Consider the following 19,245-nt stretch of genomic DNA (forward strand, 5'->3'; position numbering starts at 1 on the left):
CAATACCCCACTGCTTATGTAATTGTGATACGACCTTCACAAGGGCTTCCATCCTCCTTGTTGGTCCGGGAGCGTCCTCCCCGCCGGGCTGGTCCTGCCGCTCCGGCCGCCGTTCACCCGTCCAGGCGACTTCCCGGGTTTCGGCACCACTTGTTGCCTTTGTTGGCGTGGCGACCTGGTTCAGGGCCTGGACTAGGCCCCACCCCCGTTGCCACGGTGCAGCCCCACGTTGCTAACGGGCGTGTCCGACCACCTCACACCTCTCTCCAGATGCGCGTTCCCATTGCCTTGGAGACCACAGTGTGAGTGGCAGCAGCCATGGTGAGAGCAGGGCCTGAGCTTGTCCTGGGCCCAGCCCTGGGGAGGGAGCCCCTCAGCGCCATGCCCAGGCCTGTGATGCTGCTCCCGAGCCCTTCTTTTGGGTACGGGCATTCTGGGCTTCGCTTTGGGCCAGCAGTGGCTGGGTATGAGCCGTGGCTGTGCTGGAGGCTGTCAGGGGCTTCCAGGCCCCTTCCACGGACCCTGGCTCCCTGTCCCCCTCCTCACCCTGTCCCAGCCATGAGAGCAGGGACATTTGGTGGCCTGGGCTGCTGTGGGAGCTCTGAGCAGCACAGTTTCTTCCCAGCACCTGAGCCATGCACACACCTCGTGTGTTTTGCTTTCTCTCCTTAGGCACCCAAAAAGAAAGGCGGGAAAAAAGGGGAAGAAAGCAAAACTCCAGCAGTGGTGGATGCTTTGTCCCCGCAGGAGATGAGCAAGGAGCAGGTGAGAGAGCCCTCATCTTCCACACCAGTCCCGCTTAGGAAGCCCAGCTCAGCACCTGGCTCCGGCAATGACAGGTGGCGGAGGGTGACAGAGACAAGCAGCTGAGGATCATTTCCCTGCCTGATGGCCAGCTGTGCTGGTGAGGGATTCTCACTGGTCCTGGAAGGAGCAGCCCCCTCGTCCCATCCTCCCTTCTGCTGGTCCGGCCCACTCTGCTCTCCAGCCCTGTGCCCTCCCTGTCTTCTCCCCGACTCCATAACTCCGGCAGCCTGCTCAGCCAGCTGATGGCTCAGCTGGGAGCTCTGTGATGGCAGCCTGCTGTGCTCTTGCTCGCGGCGCCCTCAGTTGCTCCAAGTCCCCTTGTTTTGCCCAGTGTCCTACCAACAGAGGAGCAGATGGCCCTGGGCTGGGGACCTTGCTCCTTGGGAAAGATCTTGCACATCTCAGAGCAAGCAGCATGCCCAGGTGGCCAAGAAGGCCTACAGCATCCTGGATTGTCTCAGAGAGTAGCCAGGATAATTAGGGCAGTGATCGTCCCCTGTAGTCAGCACTGGTGAGGCCGCACCTCCAGTGCTGTGTTCACTTTTGGGCCCCTCACTGAAAGAAAAACATTGAGGTGCTGGAGCACACCCAAAGGAGAGCAACGACGCTGGTGAAGGGTCTGGAGCCCGAGTCCTGTGCTGGAGAAAAGGAGGCTGAGGGGAGATCTTAGTGCTCTCTACAACTACCCGAAAGGAGGTTGGAGCAGAGAGGTTGTGGGTCTCTTCTCCCAAGTAAGAAGTGGTAGGGTGAGAGGAAACCACCTTCACCCAAAGGGTTCTCAAGCATTGGAACACGCTGCCCAGAGAAGCAGTGGAGTCACCACCCCCAGAGATATTTAAAAGGCACGCAGATGTGCTGCTTAGGGACATGGATTGGTGGTGGCCTTGGCAGTGTTGAGATAACGGTTGGACTCAGTGATATTCAAGGTCTTTTCCAACCTAAACGATTCTATGATTTGATTCTACAAATCAGTAGTATTTAGGCACCTGGGAATGGTGTTACTCCTTTTCCAGGGGCTGATGGGTTCTGTCAGGCCCTGGGCAACCCCCACAGTCCCCAGATGTCCCTGTGTCAGGGCCCGTCCCCTTCTCTCCTGCGCGCCTCCATCCCATTGATGGCCACTGTGGCCTGCCAGGTTTGTGACATGGCTTGCCACGGGTGTCTTGTGGAGGTGTCTGTCTGAGGCCTCTTTTTTCCCCTCCCTGGCTCTTCCCCTTGGCTTTGCAGCTGGAGAAGCATGTTGCGCGTCTGCGGGAGGAGCTGGACCGGGAACGGGAAGAGCGCAACTATTTCCAGCTGGAACGTGACAAGTTTCACAGCTTCTGGGAGATGACCCGCCGGCAGCTGGAGGAGCAGAAAGCAGAGTTGCGGAAGAAGGAGTGGGAGATGAAGGAGGCGGAGGAGCAGCAACAAGTGGAGCTGAAGGTGGGAGGGCAGGAGGCTGGGAGATGTTGTGAGTGCCCCAAGCTCTGTCTGAGCCTTGGGCAGCTCTGAGGAGGTGAGGGAAGGGCTAGAGGAGGAGAAGCTGGGTGAGATGCAACCCAGACGCGTCACAGATAAAAATCCCAGGTCCACATGTCTCCTGCAGAAGCCCCTCACCCAGTCTGTAGCTTGTCTTTAGGTTTACAAGCAGAAGGTGAAGCACTTGTTGCACGAACACCAAGAAAACCTCACCGAGCTGAAGGGGGAGGGCACCCTGTCCGTGAAGCGGGCCCAGAAGGATCACTGGGCCCAGGAGATGGAGCTGAGGAAGGACATGCGTTCCATGAAAATGGAGCTGAAGGAGCAGGAGCTGGCCAGTGAGGAGGCACTGAAAAACATGCACCTGGTAGGTCCCTGGCCGGGCCGGAGCCATGTATGAGCCGTGTGCATCTGCTGCAGAGGGAGGTGGTGGGGCTGCGGAGAAGGGCTTCCTGGGGCTCCCAGCTCCTGCGAAATCCCCCTCCTGCAACGGAGAGCTGTGAGAGCTGCTGGAGAACCCATGAGCTGCCGTGTGCAGAGATAACGTGGGACTGGCACCACAGCAGGGGCCTTTCCCAGGGAGCAGGAGGGAATCCTTCAGGATGCAGCTGCCTGAGGATTTGATTATGTGTCTCTGACATGTAGCTTCTCCCTAACAGAAACAAGAGGAGGAGATCACCCAGCTGCACAACAACTTTGAGAGACAGGTGAAAGGTGAGTCCGTGCGCGTAGCTCCTGCGTGACCTCCCTTTGTCAGTGTGCCAGGGGAGGCTTCTCCGAGCTCTGCTGTGCTGCCGGGCTCCGTGGCAGAGCCTCGAGCAGAAAGGGGGATGGGTTTCCCTCCAGTTCTGGCTTGTTTTCCCCGAGTTCTGGACAGTTTTCCCCAAGTTTCCAGAGGGTGCAGGCAGGGCGCCTGTTGCTCTGCTCTCCGTGGTCCCAGTGTAGCTGCTCCGCACACTGGTGGCAGCTGTGGTGACACTGCTAACAAGTGTCTTGAACTCCAGTGATGCCACAGTGGCACACGCCACTCTGGCACCTCACCTATTAATGGCACTGGGGCATGTTACGTGCGATCTCCAGGAGGTCCTCACTCAGCTCTCTGTGTGCTCCCCCAGAGATCAAGGCCAAGTACACCAACAAGATGGAAGTGCTGCGGGACGAGCTTGACTTGTGTAGAACGACCGAGGTCCACAAAGTGGAGGAGGGGAAGAACACCCAGATTGATGAGCTGATGAGGAACCACGAGAAAGCCTTCCGTGACATCAAGGACTACTACAATGATATGCGTGACAAAAACATGGCGCTCATAGACTTGCTCAAGGTACTGCCTGCCCCCCTGCCTCAGCCTGCCTGGCCTGCAGTGTCACCATTCCAGCAATGGACCGCTCCTGTGAGGATTTCACCCAGGTCTGGCCGGTTCCCAGGCGGCCGTGTGGGTGCTGCTACTCTCCCGAGGGTCTGCTACCATTCCAGGAGTGAAGCTCTTGAGCACAGGGTCTTGCTGGGCCAGCAGCAGGAGGGTGTCCGGAGGGTTGGGGAAGCCCTGAGGACCTGGGCAGCCCCCAGGAGTTGGCACTTGTGTTTCCAAGAACAGGAGCAGATGGAGGAGATGAAGAAGAAAGGGAATCGCTTGGAAAAGGAGAAGGCACGTGTGCTGCTCCAGAACAAGCAGCTGAAGGAGCCCCTGCAGCAGGCCCGCGAGCAGCTGTCTGAGCTGCAGAAGAAGTTGGCCAACTATGACAAGGACAAGGAGGCCCTGAGGGTGAGTGCCAGCCCTGTCCCCTCCCCAGTGGCCCTGGCTCTGTCCTGGAGGCAGCCGCTCAGCAGTGACCTCTGCCACTCGGCTTGGCCAGATCCCTGAGCAAAGTCCTCCGAGTTCCTTTGGGCTTCGCTGGGTGCTTGTACGATCTCAAATGGCACTCCGGTAGCGAGAAAGTAGAGTCGCCTCCACAGCAGAGAGGAAAGGGTGTTGGTGCGGGTACTGCTTCTTTTTTCTCACCCATTTCTCTTTGCTGGTCACTCTCCTGCCTTGCCCGAACGTGTCCCCCACACCTCCCAGAGAAACCTGTGCTTTTTAACTGCCCCTTCCCACTCGCAGAACATCAGAGCCCATCTGAAACTCACCCAGAAGGAACTGAAGGCTCTTCAGTGGGAACACGAGGTCCTGAAGCAGAGGTTCAGCAAGGTGAGAGCTGCAGATGGGTCTGGGCATCCCACTTCCCTCTCCAAAACCCTGGCCCCTCCGCAGAGGGCTGGTCATGGGGACTGAGCAGAGAGTTTGTGCTTAGCCAAGGGCTTTCAGAAGATCTGATCCAGAGCCCTGAGATAACTGCTACTTCCAGTGAAGCTTCTCACAGCTTTGGCATCTTCCACTCAGCTCAGCAGACAGGCCTGGCCTTGTACTTGGCTAAGCAAGCGCGCACGCTCAGGTAGTCCCCTCCCAGCCAGGGAGCCACTGGCTGCAGCAGCAGTTCTGGAGCAGAGCTGTGGCGAGGGATTGTCATGGGTCAGCACCCCCGGTGGGAGCTCGCTCCCTCCTTCTGCTGGCATTTGGGGGTTGCTTCCCTTGTTTGCCATGCGGGAGTGGCTCGGGATGAGTCCCATTGTCTGAGTTCTCCCAGACTCAGCCTCTCCCCCTCCCAGCGAAGATAAATCTCTGGAGGCAAGAAGAGAGCTTGTTTGTAATTAGCAGAAATCCTCAGGAACAGGAAGACTGGTCTGAGGCCTTGTTATCGATCCATCATGAAGGCAGCAACATATTAATTGCATTCCAAAATAAGCTGTGGTGGAGAAATTGTGTCCTAATTAGGACACTTCTTAACCAGCTGTGAGCCAGGGACTCCTGCCAGCTGCGAGGAGAGGAGAGACCCTTGTGTGCTGTGGGGCCCCCTCTGAAGTGTAAACCAGTGCCCATCCAGCCATTCTGCTGTCAGAGGTGTCTCGGGCCTGGAGGGGAGGCGAGAGCAGAAGTGTGGGTGCTGAGGGAGTGCCAGCCATGAAGGGAGGGAGGGAGAGAAGCTGTGCTCCAGCACCTGCCTTCCTGTGGGCTGCAGGTGCCATGGGGAATGGCCAGGCCGTGGCTGGAGCAGGCAGGGCCAAGCCACCAGACCTGTCTGGTGCTGGCCCGGGGTTGCCGCCAGCCCGGGTGTGAAGGCACGCTGTCTTTGGGAGCAGGTGCAGGCGGAGCGAGATGAGCTCTATCAGAAGTTCACCCAAGCCACAGAAGAGGTGCAGCAGAAGACGGGCTTCAAGAACTTGCTCCTAGAGCGCAAGCTGAAAGGGCTCCTCAGCATGGTGGAGAAAAAGGATGTGGAGCTCAGTGAGGCCTTTGCAGCCTCCAACCTCGACCCGGATGCCCTCTTCTTGGTCTCCAGCAAGCTGGAGGTACTGTGTGGGGCCCGGTGAGGGCTGGCCTTGGAGGGCAGAGGCTGCCTTATGGTGAAAGCTGACCCTGAGCCATGCAAGCCCTCGTCCTCCGTGGCTGAAGCTGCCATGTCACTCATCCATGTCCCTCACCTCTGCCTGGGGCTGGCTGTCCCTGGCAGTTCTGGCTGGAAGGACATAGAGCGGTGGCCACCTGTCAGGCTGTACTGCAAGCTAAGTCCTGCTGCCAGCTCGGCCGCTGCGCAGCAGCTCCTCTGTGCACTCTGTCACACTGCTCACAGCCGCCGTGTCCCCAGGGCCGTGTAGCTGTTGCCTGATGCACCATCTCCCTTTGCAGGACTTGGTCAGTTCGAAGAACACCACCATCAGGCAGCTGCAGCTGCAGCTAGCCCAAGTCTGCAAGGTGAGGGAAGGGGATGAAGCTTCCCTGAGCCCTGCAGGTCAGGGCTGGGGCCTGGTGGGTGCTGGCTGTGGCTTGGTGGGGTGGAAATGGGAATTTCTACTCCAAGCCTTGCACCAAGTGGATGGAAGGGAACTTCCAGCAGGCCGGCTGAGCTGCTTCATGGCCTGGGCAGGAGCCAGCCCAGGCTGCGGTTTCCCCTGCAAAGGAAGGCATTTTGGGGTCCTCTCCATGCAGGGAGGTGCAGAGCGTCCATGGCAAGGCAGGGAGGTGCTGGGCTGGAGCTCGGTATCAGGCTGAGCATGGGACGCTTCTCTTGCAGGCACACAATGACATGCTGCACACGTTGGAGGCCAAGCTGAGAGCCTTTGGGATCCCCGTGGACAACCTGGGCTTTAAGCCACTGGCGAGCCCCGTGCTGGGGCAGGTGCTGGGACAGGGCCCTGCGGGACTCATCGCTGTGCCCTCCTGGCGCCAGCTGGCGCGAAGGGACCCGCTGTGCCGTGCAGGGCCTCATTGGTGCTCCGCGACAATAAACAGAGCCCAGTGAGCCTTTGGCTCACTGTAGTCACATAGGGTAAATTTTGTATGAAATCTATGTGCCCTTAGAGGGAACACGGAGTCTCAGAACTGCTACAACATCTCGTTTGTTAGCAGTTAGCCCAGCATGTCTGGGGTGATTAAGAAGAGTGGTAGAACAAAGGCAGGCCTCAAACCCCAGCTGTGAAGATAGGCCCTGAGCCATCACTTTGGAGCCAGAAAATCAAGGAAAACGCGACCTTCCCAAGACCACGGATGGAGATTTTAAGGAAGGGTTCCGCCAGAGAATTTGAGGAGGGCCCACTCTGACAACCCCCAAGACCACCAGAAGACCCTTGACTCAAAAGACTGAGCATGCACAAGTGGGTGGGGAATATTACAATGGTTTCCAGGAAAACTGATGATTATGTATTAGTGTTCAGGGAATTATTAATGATGATGTATGAAATCACTAAATAGATTCTGTCCAGATTTTCAGACCGGCATGTATGCTGGGTGGAAGGATCCCCCGTGCATCCAGCGCTGCAACAAAGAATGCTGCTTCTTAATGCTATATTGCTGTTCAGGAGTTTGATTCCCGATTTTGGTGACACAGCTACTGGAGAAATGAGGGAAAAGGTCATGCCAGCATCAGTCCCTGCGACCACTGACTCACCAACCCTCTACTTCATTCCTACCACTGATTTAAAAGAAATGGGGGGAGTAACAGGACTGAGTGCGCGTAGGAATTGACGGGCCGGGCGAGGAGACTGGAACCAATCATTCTATAGAATAGTAATGCACATGTATTCGAAAGCTGAATCTGTAAAGGCTTTTTGTTCAAATACACTGCAGAGGGTCCCACTTGGTGTGATCCATTTGTGGGAGACTGTAGTGGATGGGAATATGAGCAAGTGTATCGATGTAAGCAAATGCAGCAAAGTGAGTAATGCGGATGGGAATAGGGGTGAATGTATCAAAGCAAACAGGACCTGAGCACAATGGGCAAAGCGAGAGTACATGCTGAGAAGCAACGGTGTGAAGAAGTACGTGATGAAGAACAATGCTACAACGTCAATCAAAAGCGTGAAGCAAATTGGACAAATAGTGGGGTGGTAGAGATCGTGCTAATAGTTGCCCTATAGGAATAGAGATCGTAGACAAAGAGCATCCAGGTAAAGAGTATAAAACACTGCTGTAAAAATAAACTTTGGCCTTTTGGGCTCACTTGCTGTCTTGCCCGTTACTCTGTCCCACCAATATGCCACAGATGGCGCCCAAACAGGGACGCACTTAAACTTCAAAAGGAACAAGGACGGAAACTCTGAAGAGGCTTGAACAAAGCCTGCACTGGTGGCATAGCCCAGTTGAACCAGAGGCCGGAATCCAGAAACCGGGATTGAGGATCCACACATCAGAAAGCGCGCTCATCACTTGCATACAGGTGAGCAACTGGGAATCATGGGAGGGAAAATATCCTCAGATGAGATGCAAAGCATTGATGTAATGGGAAAAATGCTGAAAACGCAGGGCAGGACTGTTACCAGCCCACAGTTAATGACTTTATTAGAGTGGATTCGTGAAAATCATCCGCAATTTCCTGCAGACGGGACTTTTCAAATAGAGGCTTGGGAGAAAGTGGGCACAAGCCTTCAAAAAATCGCTGCAGCAGCTTTTTGCAGCCAAGCTTGCAAAAACTTAGCCACTTGGGTACAAATCATGCTAACCCTCGACAATGTTTCAACAGAGTCTACTAATTCTTCTTTGCCTGAGGCGTCGGCATCTCCATTACCAGACCCTCAACCTGTAAGCGTGTCCCCCTGTAACAATGGCATCTCCCCAGAAACTGGTTGGGGGGAGGGATTAGCACAGAGAACTCCGTGCCGCGGGTCGGGGCAGAAAACTCCGTGCTGTATTCCTGTTCCCCTGCAACCTGCACTTGTACACCCTGCTTCCACGCTTTTACCGTCGCTGTCGTCACCACAGTCTCGCGTGCCAGATTTGCCTCGGGTTTCACCTATCAATTCTTTTCCTGATACTGCGCTTGCTAATAACGAAACCTCTCTGGAGGTAGATGTATTTAATGTGGGTTCAAAAGACTTTGAAAAGAAACCTGATCTGTTCCCTCCTCCGTGAAATGTGAATGTTAGTCATGCAGCTGTGAATGTTGAAATGTGTGGTATCTGGGAAGAGCGTAAAAAAGAGGCAATGCAGAATGGTGACTGGCAAACTGTTTTAGCCTGTCCAGTTATGTATCAAGCTAATCAGCAGCTGGTTTCGCAGCCTCTCAGTTATGATGCTATAAAGGAGCTGCGACGGACAGTAAAGAAGGGAGGGATACATTCTTCTTTTACTACACCCTTACTTGAGGCAAAAGCAGAGTCGTATACTCTGGATCCACATGATTGGAAATTGTTAATGAAAATGGTGTTAACACCTACACAGTCCATGATTTTAAAGAAGGATGTACTGTGCAAAGTATTACAAAATTTAAATCAACAGATTCCAATAGGATATGAACAACTGGCAGGAGAAAATGCTTATAGTAACTCGCTCCTGCAGGCACAGTTCCCGAGAGAAGCGTATGCTCAAATTAGACATATTGCTCTTAGGGCAGTGAGAAAAATCCCAGCATCAAAAGGCGAAGGACCTCAATCTTTTGTTAAGGTGCTGCAAGGAGCTAATGAGCCATATGCAGATTTCATAGATCGTCTGCAAGCTACTTTCGAGCAGCAGTTCGACAATGATGATGCAAGAGGGATGTTGCTATTACAACTGGCTGTTGAAAATGCTAACAATGATTGTAAGCATGTACTGCAACCTATGAAAAACCATAATCCCTCTTTGGCTGTGTAGTAGTTCAGCCCCGATCGGGACCAGACTACGCAGTCTCTCTCTCATTCCCCCCACCCTCCGAGAGAATAGGGAGAGATAATATAAGGAAAAACAGCTCGAGGTTTGAGATAAGGACAGGGAGAAATCCTTAAAGTTACCGTTACGGGCAAAACAGACTCGACTTGGGGAAAAACACTCATTTATTTCTAAAACTAGCAGGAGAATGAGACAGGGAACAAGATAACCTCCCCCCACCCCTCCCTCTTCCCGGGCTTAACATTTTCTCTACTACCTCCTGTTGCCTTTGTTGGCGTGGCGACCTGGTTCAGGAACGGCACGGCGACCAACCCCAGGCCGCTCGGTCCATCAGCTCGCTGACACCAGTGTGGTGGACGGCAAATGGCGTTTATTGAGGGGTAACACGACCTTATATAGCTTAGGTTTACAACGTTATTTCCGTCTGCTTGCATCACAAACTGACCGCTATTGGTCATCAGGAGAGAGACCCTATCTTTCCGTACAGCGCGATATCTTCCGGTCGCCAGACCCTAGCTACCCACATTTCCCCCCTCCCTATGCGTAATTAAATTGATCAAAATATCACAGTCTTTTCCCATTCGAATGCAAACGATTTTGACTGGCCTCATGGAGAGGGAGGCAAAAGAAAAAAAGCGTCCTTTCAAATCCGGAGCAGCAAGCCAAAGTGGTTCAGGTGTCATCACAGTCAGCAGGGCGTATGGATCCGCCACTGCTGGGTAGAGGTCTTCTTACTTTCCGTACGTCCAGTCCCAACGATATCTTTCCAGTGAGCAAGTACACAACCTAAAGGGCTTTTCTTTAATGTTCCTCCACTCTGACCTCCTCCCATATTTACTGATTCATTCTCTGATCCTGTCTTTACTCCGTGTCCAGCAACTCAGTTGCTGTACCACCCCTTCCCCAGAGTTTGAGGGGTGCTGCCACTCCCCCAGAATCCGACTGGGCGACTACTTCCTCTCTTCCCTCAGCCCGACTTCCTCTTTCCAGCGTACACATACACAACCCTCTCTTTACTCACCTAGAACACTCGAAATTCCAGCTAAACACTGCTCACAACTTTTCATTGCAGCACTTACTTGCACTCTGGAACAAACACAGGTTTACAAGAGGTATCGCGGTGTAAAGGATACCATTCAGGGCCATCGGGGTCCCACTACAAGGGAACAAAGAAATCTACAATGACAGAACACAATAAATTCGTACCGCAACTACAAAGACGCACTTTGGATCCAGTTCAAGAATACGTACACCGTGATCTCGGATAAAAACATACTAAACGTATAGTTAAGTTAGTTCAAATATTCTGTTCTTGTTCTACGTTTTACAGCAATCGTAAAGAATATATATATCTTAAAATAGTTGTTACCTTAAAAAGATCGATTAACGGCACTTTGTGAGTAGGCGTAAAAGCGAAGGCAAGCCTAATACTGTTAGTAAACCTGAGTGAAAATACTGTGTAATCATCTCGCGATAGCGAGTGTAAGGCACGCTGGGCGGATGGTAAATGGGGAACGATTAGGGATAATTCTAAACAAACAGAACCTTAAAGCAATTGTCGGTGTTCCATGCGTTCCACTAACATGACGTTAACCGTCTCTAATCGGCTCTTGACAAACGACACGAGTCTGTTTAATATACAGGGTCCGAAGACCAATGCTAACACGATCATTGTGACTGGCCCTCCCAGGGTAGATACCAGGGTGGTTAACCACGGTGTGGCGAGTAAACCCTTTGTCCCCCGTCTGCCACCCGGACCGGGAACGCCAGCGTGGCTGTTGGGACCCAATCCGCACAGGCAATCTTTATTTCCCTCCAATCCGTGAGAGGAACTCCTTCCCCTCGCGATTCCTTTTTATTTTGGCTGGGGATATTTTTGCTTTTAATTTTATTTACCCTCGTGTCCTCCTCCTCTGAGTCTGAATCGGTTACGAGCCGCTCGCCCCAGCTCGCGGCTGTTCCGGAGTCGGAACTCGACTGACTGGTTACTTCCGGGTTCTGATGCCTGTTTGTTGGGCGCCGCCTACTTCCTTGGTGGGCGGGCCGTTCCCTCCCCCTTGGCTTGTCCCTCCGTTTTGGTTCGCCCCGCCTTCTGCTCGGCGGGCCGCTCTGATTGGCTGTCGGCGCTTCACTCACACTCCCCTCCCCTCCCCGGTCGCCCCCACCACTCTTCTCCTTCTTGTCCTCCTGCCCTTCACCTTTGTGTGCGCTTCTTAGCTCGAGCGCTTCTTCTTTGTTCCCACCGGGGACATCTTCGCCCCGCCCTCCCCCCGGGGTTCGGCGCCATTATGAGGCGCATAAGGTGGTGGTCTCGCCCGGGCTTCAGCGCCCCTGGCTTCCTCAGTTAACCCACCCCAGAAGGACAGTGCGCGCTTCTGTGCCTCCGTAATCGGGTCAGGGTTTGGGGACTGAGGGGGCGAGGGGTTCAGGGGTAGAGGGGGCGTGTCGCCCTCTTGTAAGTTTTTGGACTCCGTGGAATCACCGCCGTTTGGGGGGTGCGGAGTCTGCGTAGCTGCCCCGACTCCCAATTTCGGAGTGACTAACAAACAGTCCCTTGCCGCCCTCCAGGTTTCCTGCTCTTGTAAGGCCTTCTGCAGGGCCTGTACGACTTTCCCCCACGACTTAAGGTTTTTCCCGCTACCCGAGGACATCGTCTCCTCGGCTAATGCTTTAGTGCATTTATCCCACACTTCAGGGTGGAGAATATCCACCGGCTGGTCAATGACCCCAATTTGTAAAAGCCTCGCAACTGCGACAGTAAAATCTTTGGGCTTACAATCAATACCCCACTGCTTATGTAATTGTGATACGACCTTCACAAGGGCTTCCATCCTCCTTGTTGGTCCGGGAGCGTCCTCCCCGCCGGGCTGGTCCTGCCGCTCCGGCCGCCGTTCACCCGTCCAGGCGACTTCCCGGGTTTCGGCACCACTTGTTGCCTTTGTTGGCGTGGCGACCTGGTTCAGGGCCTGGACTAGGCCCCACCCCCGTTGCCACGGTGCAGCCCCACGTTGCTAACGGGCGTGTCCGACCACCTCACACCTCTCTCCAGATGCGCGTTCCCATTGCCTTGGAGACCACAGTGTGAGTGGCAGCAGCCATGGTGAGAGCAGGGCCTGAGCTTGTCCTGGGCCCAGCCCTGGGGAGGGAGCCCCTCAGCGCCATGCCCAGGCCTGTGATGCTGCTCCCGAGCCCTTCTTTTGGGTACGGGCATTCTGGGCTTCGCTTTGGGCCAGCAGTGGCTGGGTATGAGCCGTGGCTGTGCTGGAGGCTGTCAGGGGCTTCCAGGCCCCTTCCACGGACCCTGGCTCCCTGTCCCCCTCCTCACCCTGTCCCAGCCATGAGAGCAGGGACATTTGGTGGCCTGGGCTGCTGTGGGAGCTCTGAGCAGCACAGTTTCTTCCCAGCACCTGAGCCATGCACACACCTCGTGTGTTTTGCTTTCTCTCCTTAGGCACCCAAAAAGAAAGGCGGGAAAAAAGGGGAAGAAAGCAAAACTCCAGCAGTGGTGGATGCTTTGTCCCCGCAGGAGATGAGCAAGGAGCAGGTGAGAGAGCCCTCATCTTCCACACCAGTCCCGCTTAGGAAGCCCAGCTCAGCACCTGGCTCCGGCAATGACAGGTGGCGGAGGGTGACAGAGACAAGCAGCTGAGGATCATTTCCCTGCCTGATGGCCAGCTGTGCTGGTGAGGGATTCTCACTGGTCCTGGAAGGAGCAGCCCCCTCGTCCCATCCTCCCTTCTGCTGGTCCGGCCCACTCTGCTCTCCAGCCCTGTGCCCTCCCTGTCTTCTCCCCGACTCCATAACTCCGGCAGCCTGCTCAGCCAGCTGATGGCTCAGCTGGGAGCTCTGTGATGGCAGCCTGCTGTGCTCTTGCTCGCGGCGCCCTCAGTTGCTCCAAGTCCCCTTGTTTTGCCCAGTGTCCTACCAACAGAGGAGCAGATGGCCCTGGGCTGGGGACCTTGCTCCTTGGGAAAGATCTTGCACATCTCAGAGCAAGCAGCATGCCCAGGTGGCCAAGAAGGCCTACAGCATCCTGGATTGTCTCAGAGAGTAGCCAGGATAATTAGGGCAGTGATCGTCCCCTGTAGTCAGCACTGGTGAGGCCGCACCTCCAGTGCTGTGTTCACTTTTGGGCCCCTCACTGAAAGAAAAACATTGAGGTGCTGGAGCACACCCAAAGGAGAGCAACGACGCTGGTGAAGGGTCTGGAGCCCGAGTCCTGTGCTGGAGAAAAGGAGGCTGAGGGGAGATCTTAGTGCTCTCTACAACTACCCGAAAGGAGGTTGGAGCAGAGAGGTTGTGGGTCTCTTCTCCCAAGTAAGAAGTGGTAGGGTGAGAGGAAACCACCTTCACCCAAAGGGTTCTCAAGCATTGGAACAGGCTGCCCAGAGAAGCAGTGGAGTCACCACCCCCAGAGATATTTAAAAGGCACGCAGATGTGCTGCTTAGGGACATGGATTGGTGGTGGCCTTGGCAGTGTTGAGATAACGGTTGGACTCAGTGATATTCAAGGTCTTTTCCAACCTAAACGATTCTATGATTTGATTCTACAAATCAGTAGTATTTAGGCACCTGGGAATGGTGTTACTCCTTTTCCAGGGGCTGATGGGTTCTGTCAGGCCCTGGGCAACCCCCACAGTCCCCAGATGTCCCTGTGTCAGGGCCCGTCCCCTTCTCTCCTGCGCGCCTCCATCCCATTGATGGCCACTGTGGCCTGCCAGGTTTGTGACATGGCTTGCCACGGGTGTCTTGTGGAGGTGTCTGTCTGAGGCCTCTTTTTTCCCCTCCCTGGCTCTTCCCCTTGGCTTTGCAGCTGGAGAAGCATGTTGCGCGTCTGCGGGAGGAGCTGGACCGGGAACGGGAAGAGCGCAACTATTTCCAGCTGGAACGTGACAAGTTTCACAGCTTCTGGGAGATGACCCGCCGGCAGCTGGAGGAGCAGAAAGCAGAGTTGCGGAAGAAGGAGTGGGAGATGAAGGAGGCGGAGGAGCAGCAACAAGTGGAGCTGAAGGTGGGAGGGCAGGAGGCTGGGAGATGTTGTGAGTGCCCCAAGCTCTGTCTGAGCCTTGGGCAGCTCTGAGGAGGTGAGGGAAGGGCTAGAGGAGGAGAAGCTGGGTGAGATGCAACCCAGACGCGTCACAGATAAAAATCCCAGGTCCACATGTCTCCTGCAGAAGCCCCTCACCCAGTCTGTAGCTTGTCTTTAGGTTTACAAGCAGAAGGTGAAGCACTTGTTGCACGAACACCAAGAAAACCTCACCGAGCTGAAGGGGGAGGGCACCCTGTCCGTGAAGCGGGCCCAGAAGGATCACTGGGCCCAGGAGATGGAGCTGAGGAAGGACATGCGTTCCATGAAAATGGAGCTGAAGGAGCAGGAGCTGGCCAGTGAGGAGGCACTGAAAAACATGCACCTGGTAGGTCCCTGGCCGGGCCGGAGCCATGTATGAGCCGTGTGCATCTGCTGCAGAGGGAGGTGGTGGGGCTGCGGAGAAGGGCTTCCTGGGGCTCCCAGCTCCTGCGAAATCCCCCTCCTGCAACGGAGAGCTGTGAGAGCTGCTGGAGAACCCATGAGCTGCCGTGTGCAGAGATAACGTGGGACTGGCACCACAGCAGGGGCCTTTCCCAGGGAGCAGGAGGGAATCCTTCAGGATGCAGCTGCCTGAGGATTTGATTATGTGTCTCTGACATGTAGCTTCTCCCTAACAGAAACAAGAGGAGGAGATCACCCAGCTGCACAACAACTTTGAGAGACAGGTGAAAGGTGAGTCCGTGCGCGTAGCTCCTGCGTGACCTCCCTTTGTCAGTGTGCCAGGGGAGGCTTCTCCGAGCTCTGCTGTGCTGCCGGGCTCCGTGGCAGAGCCTCGAGCAGAAAGGGGGATGGGTTTCCCTCCAGTTCTGGCTTGTTTTCCCCGAGTTCTGGACAGTTTTCCCCAAGTTTCCAGAGGGTGCAGGCAGGGCGCCTGTTGCTCTGCTCTCCGTGGTCCCAGTGTAGCTGCTCCGCACACTGGTGGCAGCTGTGGTGACACTGCTAACAAGTGTCTTGAACTCCAGTGATGCCACAGTGGCACACGCCACTCTGGCACCTCACCTATTAATGGCACTGGGGCATGTTACGTGCGATCTCCAGGAGGTCCTCACTCAGCTCTCTGTGTGCTCCCCCAGAGATCAAGGCCAAGTACACCAACAAGATGGAAGTGCTGCGGGACGAGCTTGACTTGTGTAGAACGACCGAGGTCCACAAAGTGGAGGAGGGGAAGAACACCCAGATTGATGAGCTGATGAGGAACCACGAGAAAGCCTTCCGTGACATCAAGGACTACTACAATGATATGCGTGACAAAAACATGGCGCTCATAGACTTGCTCAAGGTACTGCCTGCCCCCCTGCCTCAGCCTGCCTGGCCTGCAGTGTCACCATTCCAGCAATGGACCGCTCCTGTGAGGATTTCACCCAGGTCTGGCCGGTTCCCAGGCGGCCGTGTGGGTGCTGCTACTCTCCCGAGGGTCTGCTACCATTCCAGGAGTGAAGCTCTTGAGCACAGGGTCTTGCTGGGCCAGCAGCAGGAGGGTGTCCGGAGGGTTGGGGAAGCCCTGAGGACCTGGGCAGCCCCCAGGAGTTGGCACTTGTGTTTCCAAGAACAGGAGCAGATGGAGGAGATGAAGAAGAAAGGGAATCGCTTGGAAAAGGAGAAGGCACGTGTGCTGCTCCAGAACAAGCAGCTGAAGGAGCCCCTGCAGCAGGCCCGCGAGCAGCTGTCTGAGCTGCAGAAGAAGTTGGCCAACTATGACAAGGACAAGGAGGCCCTGAGGGTGAGTGCCAGCCCTGTCCCCTCCCCAGTGGCCCTGGCTCTGTCCTGGAGGCAGCCGCTCAGCAGTGACCTCTGCCACTCGGCTTGGCCAGATCCCTGAGCAAAGTCCTCCGAGTTCCTTTGGGCTTCGCTGGGTGCTTGTACGATCTCAAATGGCACTCCGGTAGCGAGAAAGTAGAGTCGCCTCCACAGCAGAGAGGAAAGGGTGTTGGTGCGGGTACTGCTTCTTTTTTCTCACCCATTTCTCTTTGCTGGTCACTCTCCTGCCTTGCCCGAACGTGTCCCCCACACCTCCCAGAGAAACCTGTGCTTTTTAACTGCCCCTTCCCACTCGCAGAACATCAGAGCCCATCTGAAACTCACCCAGAAGGAACTGAAGGCTCTTCAGTGGGAACACGAGGTCCTGAAGCAGAGGTTCAGCAAGGTGAGAGCTGCAGATGGGTCTGGGCATCCCACTTCCCTCTCCAAAACCCTGGCCCCTCCGCAGAGGGCTGGTCATGGGGACTGAGCAGAGAGTTTGTGCTTAGCCAAGGGCTTTCAGAAGATCTGATCCAGAGCCCTGAGATAACTGCTACTTCCAGTGAAGCTTCTCACAGCTTTGGCATCTTCCACTCAGCTCAGCAGACAGGCCTGGCCTTGTACTTGGCTAAGCAAGCGCGCACGCTCAGGTAGTCCCCTCCCAGCCAGGGAGCCACTGGCTGCAGCAGCAGTTCTGGAGCAGAGCTGTGGCGAGGGATTGTCATGGGTCAGCACCCCCGGTGGGAGCTCGCTCCCTCCTTCTGCTGGCATTTGGGGGTTGCTTCCCTTGTTTGCCATGCGGGAGTGGCTCGGGATGAGTCCCATTGTCTGAGTTCTCCCAGACTCAGCCTCTCCCCCTCCCAGCGAAGATAAATCTCTGGAGGCAAGAAGAGAGCTTGTTTGTAATTAGCAGAAATCCTCAGGAACAGGAAGACTGGTCTGAGGCCTTGTTATCGATCCATCATGAAGGCAGCAACATATTAATTGCATTCCAAAATAAGCTGTGGTGGAGAAATTGTGTCCTAATTAGGACACTTCTTAACCAGCTGTGAGCCAGGGACTCCTGCCAGCTGCGAGGAGAGGAGAGACCCTTGTGTGCTGTGGGGCCCCCTCTGAAGTGTAAACCAGTGCCCATCCAGCCATTCTGCTGTCAGAGGTGTCTCGGGCCTGGAGGGGAGGCGAGAGCAGAAGTGTGGGTGCTGAGGGAGTGCCAGCCATGAAGGGAGGGAGGGAGAGAAGCTGTGCTCCAGCACCTGCCTTCCTGTGGGCTGCAGGTGCCATGGGGAATGGCCAGGCCGTGGCTGGAGCAGGCAGGGCCAAGCCACCAGACCTGTCTGGTGCTGGCCCGGGGTTGCCGCCAGCCCGGGTGTGAAGGCACGCTGTCTTTGGGAGCAGGTGCAGGCGGAGCGAGATGAGCTCTATCAGAAGTTCACCCAAGCCACAGAAGAGGTGCAGCAGAAGACGGGCTTCAAGAACTTGCTCCTAGAGCGCAAGCTGAAAGGGCTCCTCAGCATGGTGGAGAAAAAGGATGTGGAGCTCAGTGAGGCCTTTGCAGCCTCCAACCTCGACCCGGATGCCCTCTTCTTGGTCTCCAGCAAGCTGGAGGTACTGTGTGGGGCCCGGTGAGGGCTGGCCTTGGAGGGCAGAGGCTGCCTTATGGTGAAAGCTGACCCTGAGCCATGCAAGCCCTCGTCCTCCGTGGCTGAAGCTGCCATGTCACTCATCCATGTCCCTCACCTCTGCCTGGGGCTGGCTGTCCCTGGCAGTTCTGGCTGGAAGGACATAGAGCGGTGGCCACCTGTCAGGCTGTACTGCAAGCTAAGTCCTGCTGCCAGCTCGGCCGCTGCGCAGCAGCTCCTCTGTGCACTCTGTCACACTGCTCACAGCCGCCGTGTCCCCAGGGCCGTGTAGCTGTTGCCTGATGCACCATCTCCCTTTGCAGGACTTGGTCAGTTCGAAGAACACCACCATCAGGCAGCTGCAGCTGCAGCTAGCCCAAGTCTGCAAGGTGAGGGAAGGGGATGAAGCTTCCCTGAGCCCTGCAGGTCAGGGCTGGGGCCTGGTGGGTGCTGGCTGTGGCTTGGTGGGGTGGAAATGGGAATTTCTACTCCAAGCCTTGCACCAAGTGGATGGAAGGGAACTTCCAGCAGGCCGGCTGAGCTGCTTCATGGCCTGGGCAGGAGCCAGCCCAGGCTGCGGTTTCCCCTGCAAAGGAAGGCATTTTGGGGTCCTCTCCATGCAGGGAGGTGCAGAGCGTCCATGGCAAGGCAGGGAGGTGCTGGGCTGGAGCTCGGTATCAGGCTGAGCATGGGACGCTTCTCTTGCAGGCACACAATGACATGCTGCACACGTTGGAGGCCAAGCTGAGAGCCTTTGGGATCCCCGTGGACAACCTGGGCTTTAAGCCACTGGCGAGCCCCGTGCTGGGGCAGGTGCTGGGACAGGGCCCTGCGGGACTCATCGCTGTGCCCTCCTGGCGCCAGCTGGCGCGAAGGGACCCGCTGTGCCGTGCAGGGCCTCATTGGTGCTCCGCGACAATAAACAGAGCCCAGTGAGCCTTTGGCTCACTGTAGTCACATAGGGTAAATTTTGTATGAAATCTATGTGCCCTTAGAGGGAACACGGAGTCTCAGAACTGCTACAACATCTCGTTTGTTAGCAGTTAGCCCAGCATGTCTGGGGTGATTAAGAAGAGTGGTAGAACAAAGGCAGGCCTCAAACCCCAGCTGTGAAGATAGGCCCTGAGCCATCACTTTGGAGCCAGAAAATCAAGGAAAACGCGACCTTCCCAAGACCACGGATGGAGATTTTAAGGAAGGGTTCCGCCAGAGAATTTGAGGAGGGCCCACTCTGACAACCCCCAAGACCACCAGAAGACCCTTGACTCAAAAGACTGAGCATGCACAAGTGGGTGGGGAATATTACAATGGTTTCCAGGAAAACTGATGATTATGTATTAGTGTTCAGGGAATTATTA

The 19,245-nt window shown here is 55.6% G+C and overlaps 2 protein-coding genes across 2 annotated transcripts; both read left to right on the plus strand.

The window, feature by feature from the left end:
• The first annotated feature begins 678 nt into the window (after window positions 1–678).
• On the plus strand, window positions 679–6,713 carry LOC147596476 (dynein regulatory complex subunit 4-like). The gene is made up of 11 exons (XM_086771428.1): window positions 679–765; window positions 2,035–2,232; window positions 2,429–2,635; window positions 2,928–2,982; window positions 3,384–3,589; window positions 3,863–4,030; window positions 4,367–4,453; window positions 5,443–5,652; window positions 5,990–6,055; window positions 6,375–6,550; window positions 6,662–6,713. Exons 1-11 carry the CDS (start codon window positions 751–753, stop codon window positions 6,711–6,713), a joined length of 1,440 nt encoding a protein of 479 aa, XP_086627554.1. The 5' UTR covers window positions 679–750.
• A 6,186-nt stretch (window positions 6,714–12,899) lies between these two features.
• Window positions 12,900–18,934, plus strand: LOC147596477 (dynein regulatory complex subunit 4-like). Its single transcript, XM_086771429.1, has 11 exons — window positions 12,900–12,986; window positions 14,256–14,453; window positions 14,650–14,856; window positions 15,149–15,203; window positions 15,605–15,810; window positions 16,084–16,251; window positions 16,588–16,674; window positions 17,664–17,873; window positions 18,211–18,276; window positions 18,596–18,771; window positions 18,883–18,934. Exons 1-11 carry the CDS (start codon window positions 12,972–12,974, stop codon window positions 18,932–18,934), a joined length of 1,440 nt encoding a protein of 479 aa, XP_086627555.1. The 5' UTR covers window positions 12,900–12,971.
• Window positions 18,935–19,245: the final 311 nt, after the last annotated feature.

This window comes from Chlamydotis macqueenii, chromosome Z (assembly GCF_036417535.1).
Source record: "Chlamydotis macqueenii isolate bChlMac1 chromosome Z, bChlMac1.mat, whole genome shotgun sequence".
Lineage (NCBI taxonomy): Eukaryota > Metazoa > Chordata > Aves > Otidiformes > Otididae > Chlamydotis > Chlamydotis macqueenii.